The sequence below is a fragment of the Miscanthus floridulus genome, chromosome 2 (assembly GCF_019320115.1).
Source record: "Miscanthus floridulus cultivar M001 chromosome 2, ASM1932011v1, whole genome shotgun sequence".
Lineage (NCBI taxonomy): Eukaryota > Viridiplantae > Streptophyta > Magnoliopsida > Poales > Poaceae > Miscanthus > Miscanthus floridulus.
In genome coordinates this window covers 145,589,254-145,609,195 of record NC_089581.1, presented here as the reverse complement: position 1 = coordinate 145,609,195, position 19,942 = coordinate 145,589,254, and the positions used below count along the sequence as shown (strand labels likewise).

General features: G+C 42.6%; 1 protein-coding gene across 2 annotated transcripts; it reads right to left on the bottom strand.

Annotated features, from left to right (window-relative positions):
* Positions 1–15,866: 15,866 nt before the first annotated feature.
* On the bottom strand, positions 15,867–19,710 carry LOC136539982 (rhamnogalacturonan I rhamnosyltransferase 4-like). 2 transcript variants are annotated; one of them, XM_066531969.1, is made up of 9 exons: positions 19,344–19,469; positions 18,598–18,643; positions 18,436–18,503; positions 18,219–18,307; positions 17,985–18,138; positions 17,605–17,894; positions 17,307–17,511; positions 17,060–17,217; positions 15,867–16,800 (listed from the first exon to the last, which is right to left on the bottom strand). In XM_066531969.1, exons 3-9 carry the CDS (start codon positions 18,445–18,447, stop codon positions 16,539–16,541), a joined length of 1,170 nt encoding a protein of 389 aa, XP_066388066.1. In that variant the 5' UTR covers positions 18,448–18,503; positions 18,598–18,643; positions 19,344–19,469; the 3' UTR covers positions 15,867–16,538. The 2 variants fall into 2 exon arrangements, with proteins under 2 accessions (XP_066388066.1, XP_066388065.1); XM_066531968.1 differs by lacking the exon at positions 18,598–18,643 and having other exon boundaries at positions 19,344–19,710.
* Between the last annotated feature and the right edge of the window lie 232 nt (positions 19,711–19,942).

Here is a 19,942-nt window from a genome sequence, read left to right as displayed (position 1 = left end):
GATCCTGACCAACGTCCGGTCAGCACTGACCGGACGCGTCCAATCAGGAATCTACCTCTCTAGAACTTCTCTGGAGTTGACCGGACGCAGGCACCCTAGCGTCCGGTCACTTTTCACTCAGCGTCCGGTCGTAACCAGACGGCTCCAGTTGATCAAATAGACTGACCGGACTAACTCTTCAGCGTCTAGTCACAACCAAACCTAGCGTCCGGTCAGTCATTTGACTATCCATTCACTTCCAACTCAAAATCATATGTGAATGAAGTTTGCTCCAATTGATCTTAGGGCTACTCTGGAGCTACCTAGTGCTAGATTTGACAAGTGTGCACTACACCTAACCCACTAGACTCACCTAGGTCAAGCTACTAGTCCATATCCCCTTAATAGTATGGCCAAAGGAAAAATAAAGTTCTAAACTACTCTAAGTGTCTCTTCAACACCAAACGACACTTAGAACTAGTCCATCCTTAATCTTGTCATCCATCCTTTGAAAATCAAAACGATTTCGATCGTAGGGGCATGACAACCATGATTGCCCAATCAATTACCATTACCATGAACCTAACTTAATTATCTCTACAAAACACATGCTAGTCATAGTAATCTCGTATTGTCATTAATCACCTAAAACCCAACTAGGGGCCTAGATGCTTTAAATCTCCTCCTTTTTGGTGATTGATAACAATACAACCTCGAGTATGTAAAAGAGATGATGTTTTCAACATTCTTGGTTCATATAAGCTTTTGACAATAAGAGCAAAGGAGTTAGACATGCTTATATGACCCAAGTCAATATAGGTGTACTCAATAGATATGAAATAAGCATGAGTACAAGAAATAAAGCTCATTTGAATCGGAGCAAAACGCGGAAGCAAGACAAATGAGTATAACCAAGTGACATGACATATATATAAATCAAAGTAGAGAGCACACATGTCACATAAGTATCACAATCACATGTATGCAGTTCAATGCATGAAAGTAAACGTGAATGCATAATGTATCACACATAAAGAGCCAAAAGAAATAAACCATATGCTCCCCCTAGATATAACGCTCCCCCTAGATCTAACATACTCGAATCCTTCTTCCTCTTTGGCGTCAAGCACCAAAACCTAAGGATCAGATGGCGGGGTAGGAGCAGACAAGTTAGGAGCTGAGGTGTAGTGAGAAATCTAGAACTGTGCAGCATCATCCTATAACCCTGAGCTCTGAGTGGTTTGACCCTCTATCGCTAGAAGTAAAGCTGAAGCGATCTGGGTCTGCTCTGGAACTAGCATGGCCTATGACTCTAGAGGTATCACTGTAGGCGATGGCTCTAATGATGCAACAGATGATGGGAGCATGTCTGTAGTCCCAGTAACTAGGAGCAACTATGGTAGGTGCAGGGACTTGCAACTCTGGCGGTGTAGGCTGCTCTGTAAGCTCACTGAATGTCGCACTAAGACTCCTGGATACTAGGGGTGTCAGCCACTAGCACTGAAGAGCTCTGAGACTGGAGTAAAGCCCATAACAATAGGAGTGAAGTGAGGACCCTAGGCTGTCACTGGCAAAGCAAACCACTAGGACACTTGCTCTATAGGTGAAGTAAACTGAGTAGCTAGGTGTCCCAGACTCTTAAGCCCACTAGACTGTACAACTAGAGTCACTGAAGTGGTGGTAGGCTAGCCTATCTGAGGTGTAGGCTATGGAGGAGCGGCCCCAATAGCAGAGAAAACATGCTGCATGAACCCAAGTAACCACTGCTGCATCATGAGCTGCTGCTGCCTCTAGAACTCGTCTTGTCGAGCCTAACCTATACAAGAGCAGCTGTTGTCTTCTGTGCCTAGCGTGGCTGATCCTGCCTCATCCGCTCAAGTACTACAAGAAGAGCTAGATCTGTCTATGGTGGCTATGGAGCGGAGATAGAGCCACTAGCCTCTCTGTCGTGTGGTCGAGGAGGCATATGAGGAATAGGCTGATAATCATCATCTGAGCTATCACTAGGGTCTCTATTGACCATGCCCTCCTACTGAGCATCTAGCTACTCCTCCTCTATCGCTACAATGCCCCTAATGATCTCATCCTACTGGGCTTGCTATCTTCGGGACCTCTGACATCGACTCGGCTGGCGAGGTGTCCACACACTACTGTGGCAGAGCATCTAAGTCATGTTATATAGAGGGAACTCTATAGTAGCACCTGTGTACTTAGTCATCATCTCAGGGGACTTCTGAGTAACTACCTTTCTGATCAAGAAGGTAATCCAGTGAGCATAAGGCAGCTATCGGTGACCTTTGAAACCCTCAGCAAGTTTGTCCTCCATCTCTGAAAGAATGACATCCCAAATATCAAATACGGTCTACTGCACCAAAGAGTTCACTAACCACAACTGGATACGAGTCAATCCCTTGCGGTAACCCATCCTTAGGAGCAGAGTCCTCCTCATGATAGCATCAAGAAGCCGAGCTGTAGGAGTAAGGTCCCATGGTGTCCTACTCGACTCCTTGCTGAATGGCTCTATGAAGCATGGTCAGGATCAGATCTATGGGTGGCACAAGTCCACCATGAGGGCATCTAGGAGGCTCTGTCTGACCATAGCAAACCTCATGAAGGCGAATGAGTGACTCTAGAATCCTGAGAATCTCTCTAACCCTCAAGCTCTACAGCCTGTAGTCACTGGCCTCTAAATGCAAAGTGTATGAATCTGTGCCTTGGGTCAATCCAAAGTGAAGAGTAGAACTCATAGACCCATGATGAAACATAGCGGCCAGTCCATCCAAGAAGATCTATCAACCCTAGCAGATAAGATAGATGGGGATGAATCTGCTCACCTGCTGCTGTAGCAAGTGACTCAATGGAGCAAACTCTGTGAGACCTGAATACAACTCCACTATTCAAATAAGCATTATAGAAATCCTCCTGCAGTGGTGTATAGAAGTGCTCTGAATCACGCTAATCCCGCCTCGGCAGGAAACCAGTCCTCAAACTACACGAAACTGGAGCTGCTGCACCTGCTTAGCTATGGCTGCCCTCAGGTCAAGTTAAGTCACCGGAGGCAGACCCTATGGTCTAGGAGGTGGATGAGAACCCCTCCTCTGTGTCTCAGGCCTCGACGACACCTGAGTACGTGTATGACCAGAGCATCGAAGCTATGGCTGTGCTACCTACTTTGTCTACTCAGTCTGCTCTACCTACTGGGTATCCTCTGACTGCTCTACTGGCTATGTCTGCTTGCTCAATGATCTCCCCCTGAGGCTGACTCTCATATAAAGCAATATGCCATCCTTCAAGCATGACTAGTCCCAGCTGGACTACCATGAAGACTCTCAACCCTCTCAACGGTAGCCTTCTAAGCTAGTGAAAGCTGATCTACAATACGGACACCACTCCTAGCCTTCACCTCTCTCTGCTCGCTCAGCGACGGCTACCATTGCTGCTGCTCTCTTAGCCTCCACATCAATGAGCTTCCACTTCCTTGTAGTCTTCTTAACCTTGCCTTTCTCCTAAGCAGATAGGCAAGGCGGAGGCCTTAGATCCTTATCACCTAGGACCACCTCCGGCATTGTTGACTCATGCCATTGCTGGAGCTAAAGAGAACTACTGCCACTAGATAAGAATCAAGCTAGTCAACTAACACTCAGCGAGGCTTGACCTCAATCTATACTCGCAGGCTTGGCCCCGAGTTCACTGACAACTACAAAGACAACCATAAAAGCACTGACTCGCTGCACGATAGAATAGATATGATATATAAATAATCACAATATATATCTAGAGATGTGAAACCCTAAGAAGCAAGTAGTAGATACTAAATTAGAGGTGATGGCTTGCTACCTGACAAAATCAGATGATCCGACGATGAATCAGCAGAGGAAAGAACCATGGGGCACCACTGGAATTGACGAAGTCTAGGGTTAGGGTTAGCGAGACTATGCGACGGCCAAGAAGATGCGATGGCTAGGGCAATCGACGGTGTAGGCGAAGGTCGATAGTGGACGGCGTTGGTGTAGGTACAATGAGGCAGAGGCGAGCGCAGACGCTGTAGGCATGGACATGGTGGCGCTGTTGCGGACGGCGGACGCATGGCTAGGGCACTGAACGTGTGGCGTGTGAGGTTGGCACGGGCATGGGAGCATGCGGTGACGCAAGGCACACGATGATGTGGGCGAGATGCGGCAGTGCGGGAGCGGCACAGGCAGCGTGTGGAGCGTGTGGTGGTGCTAGGAAGGCGCAGAGCAGGTGTGACTAGGGCTTAGGCGAAGTTGGTGCGGGTGTGGGCGATGTAAGGTCAAAGTGGCATACAGAGATTAGGTATATATGGTGGCCCCCCATGACGGATAAGAAAAGGAAAGGAGTATTAGATCCACGTGACTTCTACTGACCGGACATACATGTGGCAACGATCGAACGCTACCACCTAGAGTCCGATCGACAATAGAGAGGTCCAAAACCCCTCAAGTCACGGCCGGATGCGTCTGGTTACCCCTGACCGGACATAGCCAGAGTCCGGTCGATCTTGAGTTCATCTTCTTTGCTTGACCGAATGCAGGGACATCATCTGACTAGACTGCATGATAGGTACTATTTCAGCATCCGGTCACTCCTGTGCAGCAATGGTTCACCTCCTGTGAACTGACCGGACGTTGGAAGCAAAGTCCAGTCCAACGTTCGGTCACCCTTTTTCAACGAATCTTCAATGTTCCTTCACGCTACCTGTTCCCAATCAAGTCTCAACTTCAATAAGACCTAAATAAACACCAATTGGGACTGATGTGAGTGACCTATCTCAAACTCTCAAAATTTTTAAAATATTTTGCCTTAGGCTATACTTCTTTTTAAGAAAATAGGCAATAAAAGGGTAATCGAAAGAAAACGATAAAGCAACACACATGCATATGCAATGTAATACTTGAAAGTAATTCTAGTTGCTTGTCAGGTTTGATCTAAGGTTAACCTTCTTCACACGCTTTTCGGTGATTATCTTAACCATGTTAGACAAGCCCTAAATATATTACTAAAAATTAAACATGTTGTATATTACAATACAATGCAAGGGACAACATAAGCTCATTTTCTAGTGAAGTTACTAAAATCAAGCATATTTAGCTTATTCTTCAACCGACAAAAAGTAGCCTCATCTAGTGGTTTAGTGAAGATATCCACTAATTGATCCTCGGTCCTTACACCTTCTAGTGATATATCATTTTTAGCAATATGATCTCTAAGAAAGTAATGGCGAATATCTATGTGCTTGGTGTGAGAGTGTTGAACTGGATTATTAGCAAGCTTTACCGCACTCTTATTGTCACACAAAAGAGGTATCTTCTCTAGAACTATACTATAGTCTAGAAAAGTTTGCTTCATGTAAAGTATTTGTGCACAACAAGCACCCACGATAATGTATTCCACTTCAACGATGAACAGAGCCACACTGTTTTGCTTCTTGGAGGACCAAGACACTAGTGATCTACCAAGCAAATGGCACCCTCCGGATGTGTTTTTCTATTAATTTTGCAACTGACATAATCCGAATCAGAATAGCCAACTGGTTGAAATCTAGCTCCTTTAGGATACCAAAGATCAATGCTTGGTGTGTGCTTAAGGTACCTAAGGATTCTTTTAACGGTAACCAAATGTGCTTCCTTAGAATTAGCTTGGAATCTAGCACACATACACACACTAAACATGATGTCAAGCCTAGATACGGTCAAATATAAAAAGCTACAAATCATAGAGCGACAGAGAGTATGATCAACCGTTTTACCTCTCTCATCTAGGTCGAGATGTCCATTGGATGGCATTTGTGTCTTGATTGGCTTACATTCATCCATTTTAAACCTCTTTAGAAGATCATTTGTATATTTCTCTTGAGAGATGAAAATCCCTTCTCTCATTTGCTTGACTTGAAAACCAAGAAAGAATGTAAGCTCTCCAATCATTGATATCTCGAACTCCTTCGACATCAATTCACCAAACTCTTTACAATAATCTTCATTTAATGATCCAAATATGATATCATCAATATATACTTGACAAATGAAGATTTCTCTATCAAGCTTCTTGGTGAATAGTGTGGTATCAACCTTTTCAATGGTGAAGCCCTTCTCAATAAGGAAATCCTCGGAGACGCTCATACCATGCTCTTGGGGCTTGCTTAAGCTCATATATCGCCTTGGACAACCTATAAACATGATTAGGATATCTAGGGTCTTCAAACCTGGGAGGTTGATCAATATAGACTAGTTCATTTATGAAGCCATTTAAAAATACACTTTTAATATTCCATTTGATATAATTTCATTTCATAATGCGATGCATATGCAAGGAGGATACTAATGGCTTCAAGTCTTGCAACCGATGCAAAGGTCTCTCTAAAATCCAACCCTTCAACTTGAGAGAACCCCTTTGCTGACTAGTCTTGCCTTGTTCCTTCACTATAATGCCTTGATCATCTTGCTTGTTGTGGAATATCCACTTTGTTCCAATGACTCTTGCACCTTGTGGTCGCTCTTCAAGAGTCCAAACTTTATTGCGAGTAAAGCTATTCAACTCTTCATGCATGGCATTTATCCAATCCTGAATCTTGAAGAGCTTCTTCTATATTCTTAGGTCAACGCAAGAGATAAAAGAGTGATGTTCAATAAATAAAGTAAGTTTTTGAGAGCGAGTCATTACACCCTTTGAAGGACTCCCTATGAATGAGATATTGTGGATGAGCTTATAGTAGAGGTGAATTTATTCTATCAATCACTTAAGGGGGGAGGTTGTGGAGCATCAATATCTTGAGCTTGTACCACCATTTGATTCATGAGAGACATGGATATCTTCATTTTCTATGTAAGGAAAATGGACCATAGGCCCATTTACTTTAGATTTTGGTGTTTGATGACTAACACAATCCAAATTGGACTAATGAATTTGCAAGTGTTTAGTTTTGTAGTTCAATAGGGTGCAAGACGTGACTTGGACAAATGCGACATGATGATTCGATGATCAACACCATAAGCAAGACCTTAGGAGCACAAGAAAAGACACAAGATATCAAGCAAAGTCGAAGCACTGAAGATAAGAACCAAGCCGGACGCAAGATTGCGAAGAAACGAACTCATAGAGGGCATAGGACTCTGCACATGACGCTCTGATGCACCGAATGCTGCACCGGATGCTGTATAGGGCGCTGCACAGGATGCTCCAATGCACAGGATGCTGCACCGGACGCTTCGATCGAGCAACAGCAGAGTCAACAGCAGCGACCGGACGCTACACAGGACGCTGCACCGAACGCTGCACAGGACGCTGAGTGCTAGAGTCCGGTCAACATCAGTAAGGTTCCAGAGAGCCGTTTTCGTGATCGACGTGTCTGATCAGTGCTGACAGGACGCTGGTCAGAGTCCGGTAGTAGCAGAAAAGCGGGATTTCATCCACAACGGCTACTTTCTCAGTGGGGCTTATAAATAGACCCCCCAACCAGCCATTTGAGGCGTGTGGAGCTGAGGAAATATACCAAGGGTGTTGATACACCATTTTAGTGATCTCCACTTGCATAGTGCTTAGTGATTCATTAGGTGATTAGCATAGGTGCTTTACGAAGTGCTTAGGTTGATTAGACCACCGCTTATGTGCTTGCTCTAGGTTTCGGCCTAGTGTTTAGTGAGGTTTACATACCTCTTACCACTCGATGCTTATGAGCACCATTGTTGTACATCAGAGGGGCTTGAAGTCTTGCGAGATCACACCAATCGCGTTTGTGGTGTGGCCGCCACCGTGTACCGGAGGGAACAAGGCCCATGGCAGTTTTGGTCGGAAGCTTGATAGTGAAGACGGCGGGGAGCATCCAGGAGAGGCTTGCCGGAAGGCACGTCAGAGACCCACTTGAGCGTGGGGAAGGCCTGAGGCTATCCACGGAGTTACCCAATCCGGGAGCTTGGCCCTTGCGAGGGATTCCTTGCAAGGGGCTCCAACTGAGGACTAGGGGGAAGCTTATGCGCTTCTCGATACCTTGGTAAAAATACCGGAGTCATCGACAGGAAGTTTGCATATCTCTACCTTACTCTTTAGCTTCTGTATTTACATTGATTACTTTACTACGTTTACGGTAGAGATAGCAACACACTAGCAAAACCAAAGTTGTGCATCTAAGATAGCTTATCTATTGCATAGGTTTTGCTAGGGTTAGAAAAAGAGGCCATAGTTTAGAGTTAGATTTTTTAAGTTGCCTAATTCACCCCCTCTCTTAGGCGTCACTGGTCCTTCATTCTACTCTCCCATCTTTATCACCATCTTATGGCATATTTGATGAAGAAGGATGGATCAATCACTTGTATATTATCTTCATCATCTTTAGGCTTTATGTCTCCAACCGAAATATTCTTCATAGCCTCCCTTAATGGTTCATTACCTATATCATCAAGATTCTTATGTGCTCCTTGGAAGCTATTAGATTCATCAAATTCCATATCATATGTTTCTTCAACCAAGCCGGTGGCTATGATTAAATACTCGATATGCTTTGGACTTTGATGAGTAACCAACAAGAAAGCCAATATCACAACATCTTTAAAACTTTCCTAGGTGTTGTTGCTTCTTGTAGATGTAGCATTTGCAACCAAATACCTAAAGAATGAGACACCCGGCTTCTTCCTATTGAGCAACTCATAAGGTGTCTTGCCAAGAAATTTTTAAAGGAATAGGCGATTGAATGCATAACATACGGTGTTGATAGCATCCACCCATAGAGCTTCAGGTGTATTATACTCATCAAGCATTGTTCTTGCAAATAGTGATAAGTGTCTGGTTCTTTCTCTCTACTACACTATTTTGTTGAGGAGTATATGTTGCGGAGACCTCATGCTTGATTCTAACTTCATCACAATAAGCTTCAATGTTTGTGTTGTCAAACTCTTTTCCATTATCACTTCTTATCTTCTTGAGCTTCACTTCAAACTCATTTTGTGCTCTCTTAGCAAACTTCTTGAAACATGATGCAACTTTAGTCTTGTCATGAAGGAAGAACACCCATATATATCTAGAGTAGTCATCAACAATCACAAGACAATAAATATTTCCTCCCAAGCTCTTATAGATTATTGGTCCAAATAGATCCATATGAAGGAGCTCTAGCACTCTTGTTGTTAACATGTAAGCTTTTGTAGGATGAGTGTTTACAACTTGTTTGCCGGCTTGACATGCACTACAAAGTTTGTCCTTCTCAAATTTCACATCCTTTAACCATCTCACCAATTTATTCTTCATAAGCTTCTTGAGTGAGCTCATCCCAACATGAGCAAGTCTTCTATGCCATAGCCACCAAAGTGATATTTTGGTGAATAGGCATGTCTTCAAATTAGCATATTCGGAGATGAAATCCACTAGATATAGGTTGTTGTATCTAAATCCCTTGAATATAACTTGATCATCATCTTTCTTAGATACTACCACTTCATTCGGTGAACAAGCATTGAAAACCAAGATCACACAATTGACCAATGGATAGCAAGTTGAAACTCAATGAAGTGACATATAGCACATTTGAAATTGAATGATCATTTGATATTGCCACTTTGTCCAATCCTTGAACTTTACCCTTTGAGTTGTCACCAAATGTAATTCTTTCTTGGCCATCTACTTTTTCATCTAGTGAGGTGAACATACGAGGATCACCGATCATGTATTGAGTGCAACCACTATCAATTACCCAATAACTTCCACCGATCTTGTAGTTCACCTACACACAAGAGATCAAGTTTGTTTAGGGACCCAAACTTATTGAGGGCCCTTGACTTTCTCAACAAGTGACTTTGCAACCCAAATTTTCTTAGGTATATTTTTATTGGGAGGTCCTAAGAACATGACTTTCATTTTTCTATTAGAATCCTTTCTAAGCATGTAATGATCATTGAATGCAAAGGGTCTAGCATGCTTGGGCAAAGATTATGGTGGTGGAGTTTGACACTCATGGGCAAAGTGACCTTCTTGTCCACACTCGAAACACCTCTTTGGCTTTGGCTTTAACTTGTGTTGTTGGTGGTGTTGAGCTTGAGCATTCTTCTCTTGATGTGCCAAGTACCCAATGCCACTTCTTTCCATCTTCATTACGGTATTCATGAGTAGCTCACTTTGAAGATGTTGACCTCTTGTAAACTTGCTCAAGCCGGTCTTGAGATGTTCTTTTTTTAACTTGAGCTTCTTGTTCTCTTCTTTGAGTTCATCATGATTTTTCTTCATCTTTAGTCTCTTGTTCTCATCTTTGAGCATCTCATTCTCAAGAGCTAGATCACTATCATGGTCAAGGTTCTCTATTATGATGGTGTTGGTGGTTGATAGATTTTCAAGATCTTTCTTAAGCTTCTCATTCTCATTCTTGATCTTGACATACTTATCATAGTTGTTGGACTCAACCACTTGCTTGCCTTTGCTACTAGAATCTTGCTCAATGCTCTCAATAATGAAATTATCACATGATGTAGTTATATCAATCTTAACAACATGGTTAGTAGCATCATGTGGCTCATAGGATAAAAATTCATGAGAGATAACAAAATTATCATGATTAACCTTGAGGTTGGTATATTCTTCTTTTAGCATATTATAGCTAGTGATGAGCTCATTATGTATCCCCTCAAGTTTATCATGTTTTTTAAGCTCCTTTTTAGAAGATTTAAGCTACTTGAGTTTGGATGACATAGCTTTATTTTCTTATCTAAGCTCAACACTAGCTTTTTCTGCTATGTCACATTTAGCTAAAAGTGAGTAATTCTTAAGTTCTAGCTTTTTATTTTTAGCTCTTGTCTTTCTAATGATTTTAGTATATTGGTTTAGCAACTTGATAAGATCATCATAAGAAGGTGATTAAAATTCATCATCACTATCACTATCATCATTGCTAGCATGATCATCACCACTACTTTCATCATCACCTTGTACCTTTCGTTCACCCTTGGCCATAAGGCAGTAGGTGTGTAGAGGATGATGGCGGTGGTGTCGGTGAAGATAGTGAAGAGTTAATCACAATAGTGGCCACCTTCTCATTCTCACTATCATCATCGGATGAGCAACTTGATGAATCAATATCCGTGAGCCAATCACCGATGATGTATGCCTTGCCATTCTTCTTCTTATTGTGAAAATCCTTCTTCTTGCCTTCCTTTTTCTTGTATGGTTTGTTTTTTCTTCTTCTCATCATTATCTTCATCACTTGAGTTATCTTTCTTGCTCTTGTACTTCTTCTTGTACTTGTCTTTCTTGGGCTTAGGGCATTGATGAGCTAGATGACCAAGTTCTCCTCAATTATAGCAATCCATCTCAGAGATTGGCTTCCTTCTATTGCTAGTGAAGAACTTCTTTTTGCTATCAAACTTAACACCATGCTTGTTGAGCTTCTTAAGCATCTTTTCGGTTCTTCTCACCATGAGAGCAAGACTTGCATCATTAATTTCATCATCACTTGAGCTCTCATATTCAACTCTTACTTTGTCCTTGTTCTCTTGGCTAGCCTTGAATGCTAAGTCTTTCTTCTTGATGAAAGAAGAGCTATCTTGTGGTGTGATGTGCATATACATCTCATGTGCATTGATCTTTCTCAATATTTGAGTTGGTGTAGCGGTGGAAAGATCACCTTGATGAAACACGATCACAATATGCCCATATTTGTCAATGGGGAGGACACTTAAGATTTTTCTTACAACATCGGAGGGTTGCATTTGTGTAAGTCCTAGCCCATGACTTCCTCTACAAGAATATTGAAGCATGAGTACATCTCATTAGCACTTTCTTTAGGAAGCATATCAAATGAATTAAGCTTTTTCATAACTAGATAATAGTGTTTCTCACGCTCACACTTTGTTCCCTCATGGAGCGCACAAATGTCCGACTATAGTGCATGGGCGTCCTTGTGGTTTGGCACATGGTTAAATACATCTTTGCAAAGGCCTCTAAAGATTGTGTTTCTAGCCTTTGCATTCCATTTCTCATAATTGACTTCATCGTCTTGAATGTGTGTGGGATCCTTAGGTTTTAGGAAACCTTGAGAGGCGGCTCTAAGAATTCCAATATCTAGAGCTTCTAAATAAGCCTCCATGCAGATTTTCCAATAAAGAAAATCATCTCCCTTAAAGATAGGAGGAAGGTCCATCCCCATGGAACATCTTTCTCTAGGTAGTTAAGCCTACTTTAGTGATCATGAGGCTCTGATACCAATTAAAAGAATCAAGATGTCCAAGAGGGGGGTGTGAATTGGGTTAATTCTAAAATTCTTTGCAATAATTAAACCCTACACTTAGCCCATTTCACCCCTTGTGCCTAGAATGTGTTTCTATTGTTCTACCGCATAAAAGTTTTGCACTCTAGGTTCTAATCCTACTCTAGCATGGCAATTCTAAGAATATAAAGACAAGAAATAAATTGCTCAAATATAAATGCTTAAAGTAAAGAGAGGAGAAGGAACGCGGCAATGTTTTGCCTGAGGTATCGAAGAGTCGCGCACTCCCCACTAGTTTTCATTGGAGCACCCGCGCAAGGGTGTAGCTCTCCCTTGATCTGTGCAAGGATCAAGTGCTCTCTACGGCTAATTCTTTGACACTCTGTCTCGGTGAATCGTCCACAACCGCTCATAACTTGAGTTGAGTCATCCAAAAGCTCCGCTGGATGATCACCAAACTCTCGATCACCACCGAGCTGTCTAGGTGATGGCGATCACCAAGAGTAACAAGCAAAAACTCTCACTTGACCACGACAAGTCTAATAAGAAGGGTGGATGCACACTTACTACTCTCCCTACACTAATGAGGCCTTAATCTTGGATTCTCAAATCTTAACCACCTCACTAGGCTCTTGCTCTCCTTTGCACTCTCAAGGGTGTTTCTCAGCTGAATAAATGGACAAGAGGCCTTTCTTGAAACGAGTGGAGTAAGTATTTATACCCCCTCATTCAAAATATAACGTTTGGAGGCTGAGTCATCACTCTATGGGGTGATCGGATGCTCTAGTCAGGATGACCAGACGCTTCGGTCAGTTATCCCCACCATTGTGCCAGAAAGAGCCATTAAATTTGGACCGGACTCTGACCTGTGTCCGGTCAGCACTGACCGGACGCGTTCGGTCACGAAAACTGCTCTTTGAAACCTTACTGATGTTGACCGGACGTTGACACCCAGAGTCCGGTCACTTCGCAGTTCAGCGTCCGGTCAGTTACCGGAATCCTGACCAGCTTTCGGATCAGCACTGACCGGATGCGTCCGATCAGGAATCCTCCTCTCTAGAACCTCTCTGGAGTTGACTGGACACAGGCACCCTAGTGTTCGGTCACTTTTCACTCAGTGTCCGGTCGCAATCAGACTGGCTCCAGTTGATCAAATGAACTGACCAGACTCATCCTTCAGCGTCCGGTCATAACCAGACCAGCGTTCGGTCAGTCATTTGACCCTCCATTCACTTTCAACTTGAAATCATATGTGAATGAAGTTTGCACCAATTGATCTTAGGGCTACTCCGAAGTTACCTAGTGCTAGATTTGACAAGTGTGCACTACAGTCAGTGTTCGCCTAAACGAATTAAACGACCGTTTAAACGGCCAGTAAACGATAAACAGTGGTAAACTATTTTGTTTAGGGGGTAAACAGAAATTAAACGGTTGACCGTTTAAACAGTCAAAAAACAGAGAAAAACGGCCTAAACTGGAACGGAGATAAACAACATTAAACGAGCTAAACAGCTGTTTAAACGGTCGTTTAGACGAACATCGAGATAAATCTAGTTCAGTTTTGTATGGATAAATTTGTATACTTAAGTTTATTATATTTGTAAATATGTACACTTGATATGTTACATGCATAAATATATATATATACCAAAATAATTGATTTTTACTCGGATAAATATGTATAAATGCTAGAATACTTGATTTTTTACGTACACATATATAATTATATGTATTTTTTTTAAAGTACAAAACCGTTTAGAACCGTTTAACTTCGTTTAAACACCGTGTAAACAGCCTAAACGCTAAACGAAGGGCGACCGTGTAAAGACCGTTTACCGTTTAGGAAAACATTGACTATACCTAACCCACTAGACTCATCTAGGTCAAGCTACTAGTCCATACCCTCTTAATAGTACGACCAAAGGAAAAACAAAGTCCTAAACTACTCTAAGTGTCTCTTCAACACCAAACGATATTTAGAACTAGTTCATTCTTAACCTTGTCGTCCATCCTTTAAAAACCGAAACGATTTCGATCGTAGGGGCATGTCAACCATGATTGCCCAATCAATTGTCATTAACATGACCTAACTTAATTGCCTCGGTAAAACACACGTTAGTCATAGTAATCTCGTTTTGTCATTAATTACCGAAACCCAACTAGAGGCCTAAATGCTTTTAATAAACCCCCTATACTTTAAACATGCAATGAAAGGAATATATTTAATTGCAACAATGAGAAATTGGTGTCACAAAATGGACCCAATAAAAGTAAAATGAAATAAAAATGACCAATGCACTTTAGGGTGACCTCGTAATGCGAGTGCACAATTCTGAGTTGTCTACATAACTCTGAACATTAACATTCGTCTCCAGGCAAGTACAGATCCATGGTTTTTAGTCACAGTGCGATGCCTCCGTACTGGTACAAAGTTTTTAGTCATTTCAGCTGTAGACAAGCAAGGGTTCCCTCTTCAGTCTTCCCTGTCTCCACCGCAAGGTGCATACAGACGAATGTTTGCTACTACTACAGTACCATGTTAGACAGAGTGACCAACCGAACTGTATTGACAAGCTCAAAGGGATAGATATACAATGTACATATGCTAAATATGCTAAGAAGCCCTCCACTGGGAGGGATGGCGTGAAATGGAGAAGAATGGAAGAAGCGAAGCTTTGGAGGGAGGGACAGCTGGACAGAGGGACACGTCCAAGCTGCACTCCCCGCCGGCTGCCACCGCAACTGCTCGTGTAAGGTTTCTCAAGTTTGGGGATGGCGGAATCGGGATTGGCATTTGGGCGGTGGCCCTGGTGGGGAAGGGGAAAAACTGAAAAAGTAGTGTTGCAGTCTGACGGGAAAGTAGGAGGAAAGCAAAGCTTGTGGGCTATCATCCTGAATCGATTTAAATTAGGTCCATTTTCGTTTTTGCATTTATATACAAAGTATACACTACACATACATAATTTTTTTTTTCAAAAAATAATGGGATTTGCTAAATTTCAGGTGCCTGAATTTTAGTTTTCATTCATGCGACGATTATTGCATATATTTTGTACTAAACTTAGTAGTTTTAGTTCGTTGCAATTTCTGTAGACACTAATGTGCAAAAATTGGTTTCGAGAATAAAAACCCATTAGACATAACTACAAACCTGACAAAAATCTGATATGTGTTTGCACAAAAATAATTTAACTTATTTCTATAGTCAGACAAGGACAAAAATTTGATATGTTATGACACAAAGACAAATAACAAATCATAAAAAAAAGCAGTTTACTTATACTAATTGATAATACAAGAGTGTTGCCTGAAATCAAGTTCAGGCACCTGAAATATAAGAGAAGCCAGAAATAATCAGCCTGTTCGGTTGACTGGTTCGTATCGTTGCTGGTTCGTGAAGAAGTACTGCTGGCTGGTTTGTGTGAGAGAAAAATACTGTTTCGACTGAAAATTTACGATCGTTTACGACAAGCCACAGTCAAACGAACAGGCTGAATATGTATTCAACTGAATACCCATGAATTGAGCTGGACCCACCCCAAGCTTACTGCCTTGTCATCTACTACAAACTAACACTGTGCCAAATATGAGCTAGTTTTTCATCGAGCTAAGAAGTTTTACTCATCCAAATACTGGAAAAGTCGTAATGGATCTCGCTGAAAATCTAATGGGTCGTCAGCGAGAATCAGAGATAGATTCTAACATCAGCTAGGCTAAACCATTGCAAACTCCAAGGCAGCAAGACTTGCCTGCCGCTCTTGGTCGAACGATACAATTCTTCAGTGCATTTACACTGCTTTCCTTTCCAAAGTTGCACGAGGTCTTTTTACATCGACAACAGGTTTAACTACCTAATACAAAGTATACAACATATCCCTCGTACATGCAATTGACCACAACAGAGCATGACATCTACAGATTAATATGTGCCATGTCATCTCTCAGCTCAGTCAGACTATGCCATCAGTATATCTCGGTAGCAGAGGCAAAATGAAAACAGAATCAGCAAAATCCGAATCCAGGAACCAATAATGTCCATCAAATTTCTGAATGGCAAATGCTTCTCTTGATGCTCCCTGCTGATCATCAACATGAAGAATCATCTTCAATTCGTAGCACAGATCAGCTTTACCAGGCAGAGTAGGGCTACCAGTTTGTTCACCCAACTGCACTCCATAAGGGTGTGGCTCGGCAAAAATCATGAACAGAGATCAGTCAAATGAGGACGCTGAAGGTTGTTTCACCATTGGTGCAGCCAGCTAATCTGGTTATTTAAAATGGCATGTAAATGCTATCTCGTTACCAATTTCACTTTGGCATTCTATCTGTAGTAGAGTACTAGGCATTAAGCACGCGGCTTTCAAATCTCCATATGTTTTAATCTATCCCTTCGCTTTTTTGCAGGCCCAAGGCATTCATGAGGATTAGCATAAAAGTAGTCCTCTTCCTTTGGTTGTCCGGGGATAATTCTCCTTCTGATGGGCTGGCTCATTCGGCCCCCATGGAGCTCCTTGACAGCAACAGAGAATTCTTCCCAGGACAGCTCCTGATCTTCGAAAAGATCTATAAGCTCAACTAGCTTCTTCCTATCCAACTGTATGGTTCTGTGGAAGCCTGTAAACCTGCATTCCCAGCATAAGCACTTGTCAGCTAATCAAGTGGCATTTTCTTTTGCTGTTTTTATTGCATGATTCTTCAGTGCTTTCTTAAGGGGGGAAAGCACATATAACTACAACACTCCCGTGAGAACAAATAGTACACACGTGTCTGCACAAAAACTAAACATTACAACACTTCCGTGAGCACAAATAGATGTACTTGATGGAAGTCAAGGAGGAATAAATAGTTAAATGCTAGGGAAGTCAAACAAAGTATGCAGACCTGCGGTGTCCTTCTACAACTTTAGCCATGTTTCCATCATTACTGGGGATGAAAACATCACTTGCAACAGAAACACGATAGTCCAGTGCTGCCATTTGAGTTGAGTGCTTCTGAAAGGGTCGCAACTCATCATCAGATAAAAGCATCTCCTTCCGCACCTACATTTTAGATTTTACAATAGCAAATAAGCATACACTTCTAGCACTGCAAGCAAAAAATTATGGATGTGGAGTTAAGATGACCTTACAATGTTAGGAAATTCTGTCTTCAATACAGCTAATCTTTTTTCACCACCATATATTTCACCTGACGCAATATATATTCGAGTGTCTCTGGGGAAACCAAGAGCTTTGAGTACTAAAGTTGTTTCTCCAGGAGTCAGGGGGCACAATCCCTCAAGCCTTTTCTTCTCAGAGTCTATTTCCTTTTCTTTCCACCAGGGATATGCATATCTGAGGTCCCAAGAACAGACAACAATGAGTATTGGAGACAAAGGTTGGGAGGAGAAAATAAAGTTGATCATGAAGTAGTAATATCAAAAGAACCTCATTCTTGTCAACTCTTCTGTTTCTTCATCAGAACATCCATGTTTACAGCCAGAAAAAGCAAGCATATCCATCTCATATCTAAGATGAAGCACAATAAAAGATCCAGTTCTCCTGAGAGTTGAGATCATCTTGTTTCCTAGAGCCTCAATGGATGGTGTAAACCTCAATGCGTTGTAGTTAACATGGCAGCGAAGTTTTTGGAGCTTCAGAGGCAGGCCATTGTTTGCAAGGCGAGAATCTGTCTTGCTAAAACGTACAACCTTGTGTTTTCGTACTAGAGGCAAGATCTGAAAACAAGACCACTGATTGTGAGAACCAACAACTGACAGAAGAGAAAAAAAGTAGTTCTAATTGTAAGAGAAAAAATACTATCTAACCTGCCTCAAATAGTATTTGTCACTAGACCAGCTGATTGGTTGCATTGACAGAGGAACTTTTTCACTGAACTTCTGTGGGAGTTCTTTGACAATCTTCACTTCATTCCTCAATGAATCGATGAAATGATTTACATCAAAAATATCCCCAAAATCACTGAAAAGTATAACAAGTTTGCATCATTACTCTTGCCTAATTCTGTAATCGACCAAGAAAGCATAGGGCAAAATGCACACCTAGGATCAGCCCAGAAGGATTGCTTATCAAGTTCAGGTATCACCATGGTGAGATTCAAGTAGCGTGCTACAGTCACCATGTCGCATATCTGCACAAAACAATATTTCGCAAAGCATAAGAACAACATAGTTCGGGGCTTTTTGCTGTACTTGAAGCTGCCAATGTGTAAATAGAGGAAGTGTAAGATACACTAATAGAGCATATATAAGTACTAACCGCTGCTCGCATTTGGTTCAGACCACCATTGCATGAAACTAGAAGGTAGCCATTACTCTTGTAAAGCCCTACATGAAGAAATAAATGTTATATTTGGAGTGAACTATCATATTAATGTAATAAGATGATAGACTACTGTCAACAACATGGTATGCAGTATACTCTGATAAACATGAGCAGAAGCTTGATTAATTTCGCCACCTAGCACCTACATAATGATTAGCATCTTACTAAGTAGTCAGTCTTCATGTTAAAAAAACCTGAAAATTTTACTTGCAAAAGATCAAATCGTCTCTGGGCCTACTATTACTTACAGATCATGAGACTTGGCATTTCTCATTCTACTTACAACTTGGAAGATTGTCCATTCCAACAAGCTCCCCCCACCCCCAAAAGAAAAGAAAAGAAAATCAAACGAAGAGATGGCACAATCATTCGCTTGATATGAACGCATTCAGACCCCAATTTACGATTTCATTGAAAATAGCAATCCAACCACACACACACATCACCAAACCCCAGCGAAGTCTATTTTTCTGACAACCCCTCTTATGTCCACATCACAATCTACGAAACAAATAAGAATCTCAATGACCAAGAACAAAGAGGGAGCAATTGATCGTCAATTCAGAAATCTGGCAACTTCTGAATCGCCCAACATCCAAAATGTGGGCGATATTAGTCAAAATGAGTCAATTTAAGCGTTCCCTTTTTATTTACTCTGGAGAATAATTTGATCCAACGGACAAATGCTCTAGAACTACCACATTCTGATTCCCGCCATCGGGGCAGCACGAAGCGCCCCATCCCCCCAACCAAGAACAGAGCAGGAAGACGGCCCAGATTCCAAGAAAACCCAACCCCAAGACCCAAGAGTCCCCCGGTTGAAGAAGACGAGAGCCACTCACTTCTGGGAGGCAGAGCCGGGGGCGCCAGGTGCCTGGCCTCGCCGGCCGCAACCACGGAGTTGGCGGCGGTGGAGTTGCTGCGGCCGCCCAGGCAGGACGGCCGCGCGATGGGCAGCGGCGGGCGCGGGATGCCGAGGAAGGTGAAGAGGTGGAGGAGCAGCGTCCAGGCCACGATGCTGGTCGCGACGCGCAGTGCCCACCGGATGGCGGACGCCCCGGCGCCGCCGATGCGACGGCGGACCGCGGCCGGAGGCGAGGCCTTGTGCTTGACCATAGGGCCGCGGGGCTTGGCTTGGCTGCCTGCTGGCACGCCGCCTTCGTTTCTGCCGGGCTCGTCGCTAGAAGTAGTCGTAGAGGAGGTGGACGAGCGCTGAGCGCAGGAGGAGCGGTCGTTACCGTAAATACTCCTACCGTATGATGGCGTAATTAAGGGGGTTGGATGGGATTCCGGTCGGTGTTAGGGTGCGTAACTGCAACGTTCGTGGCGTGGCGTGGCCGCATGGATCCTTTTCTGTAAAATCATTTTCACCGCCTACTTAAACCTGTCGTAAAATATATAATTAGGAGGATAGGATGAGGAGAAACCTGTCCGTAAAAGA

Coding starts and splice junctions, on each gene's coding strand:
- LOC136539982 (XM_066531968.1), bottom strand. CDS start 19,617: ATGGTCAAGCACAAGGCCTCGCCTCCGGCCGCGGTCCGCCGTCGCATC. Junction 17,895..17,984: donor ACAAATACTATTTGAGGCAG/GTTAGATAGTAT, acceptor TCTTGTTTTCAG/ATCTTGCCTCTAGTACGAAA. Junction 17,512..17,604: donor GAAGAGTTGACAAGAATGAG/GTTCTTTTGATA, acceptor TTGGGACCTCAG/ATATGCATATCCCTGGTGGA.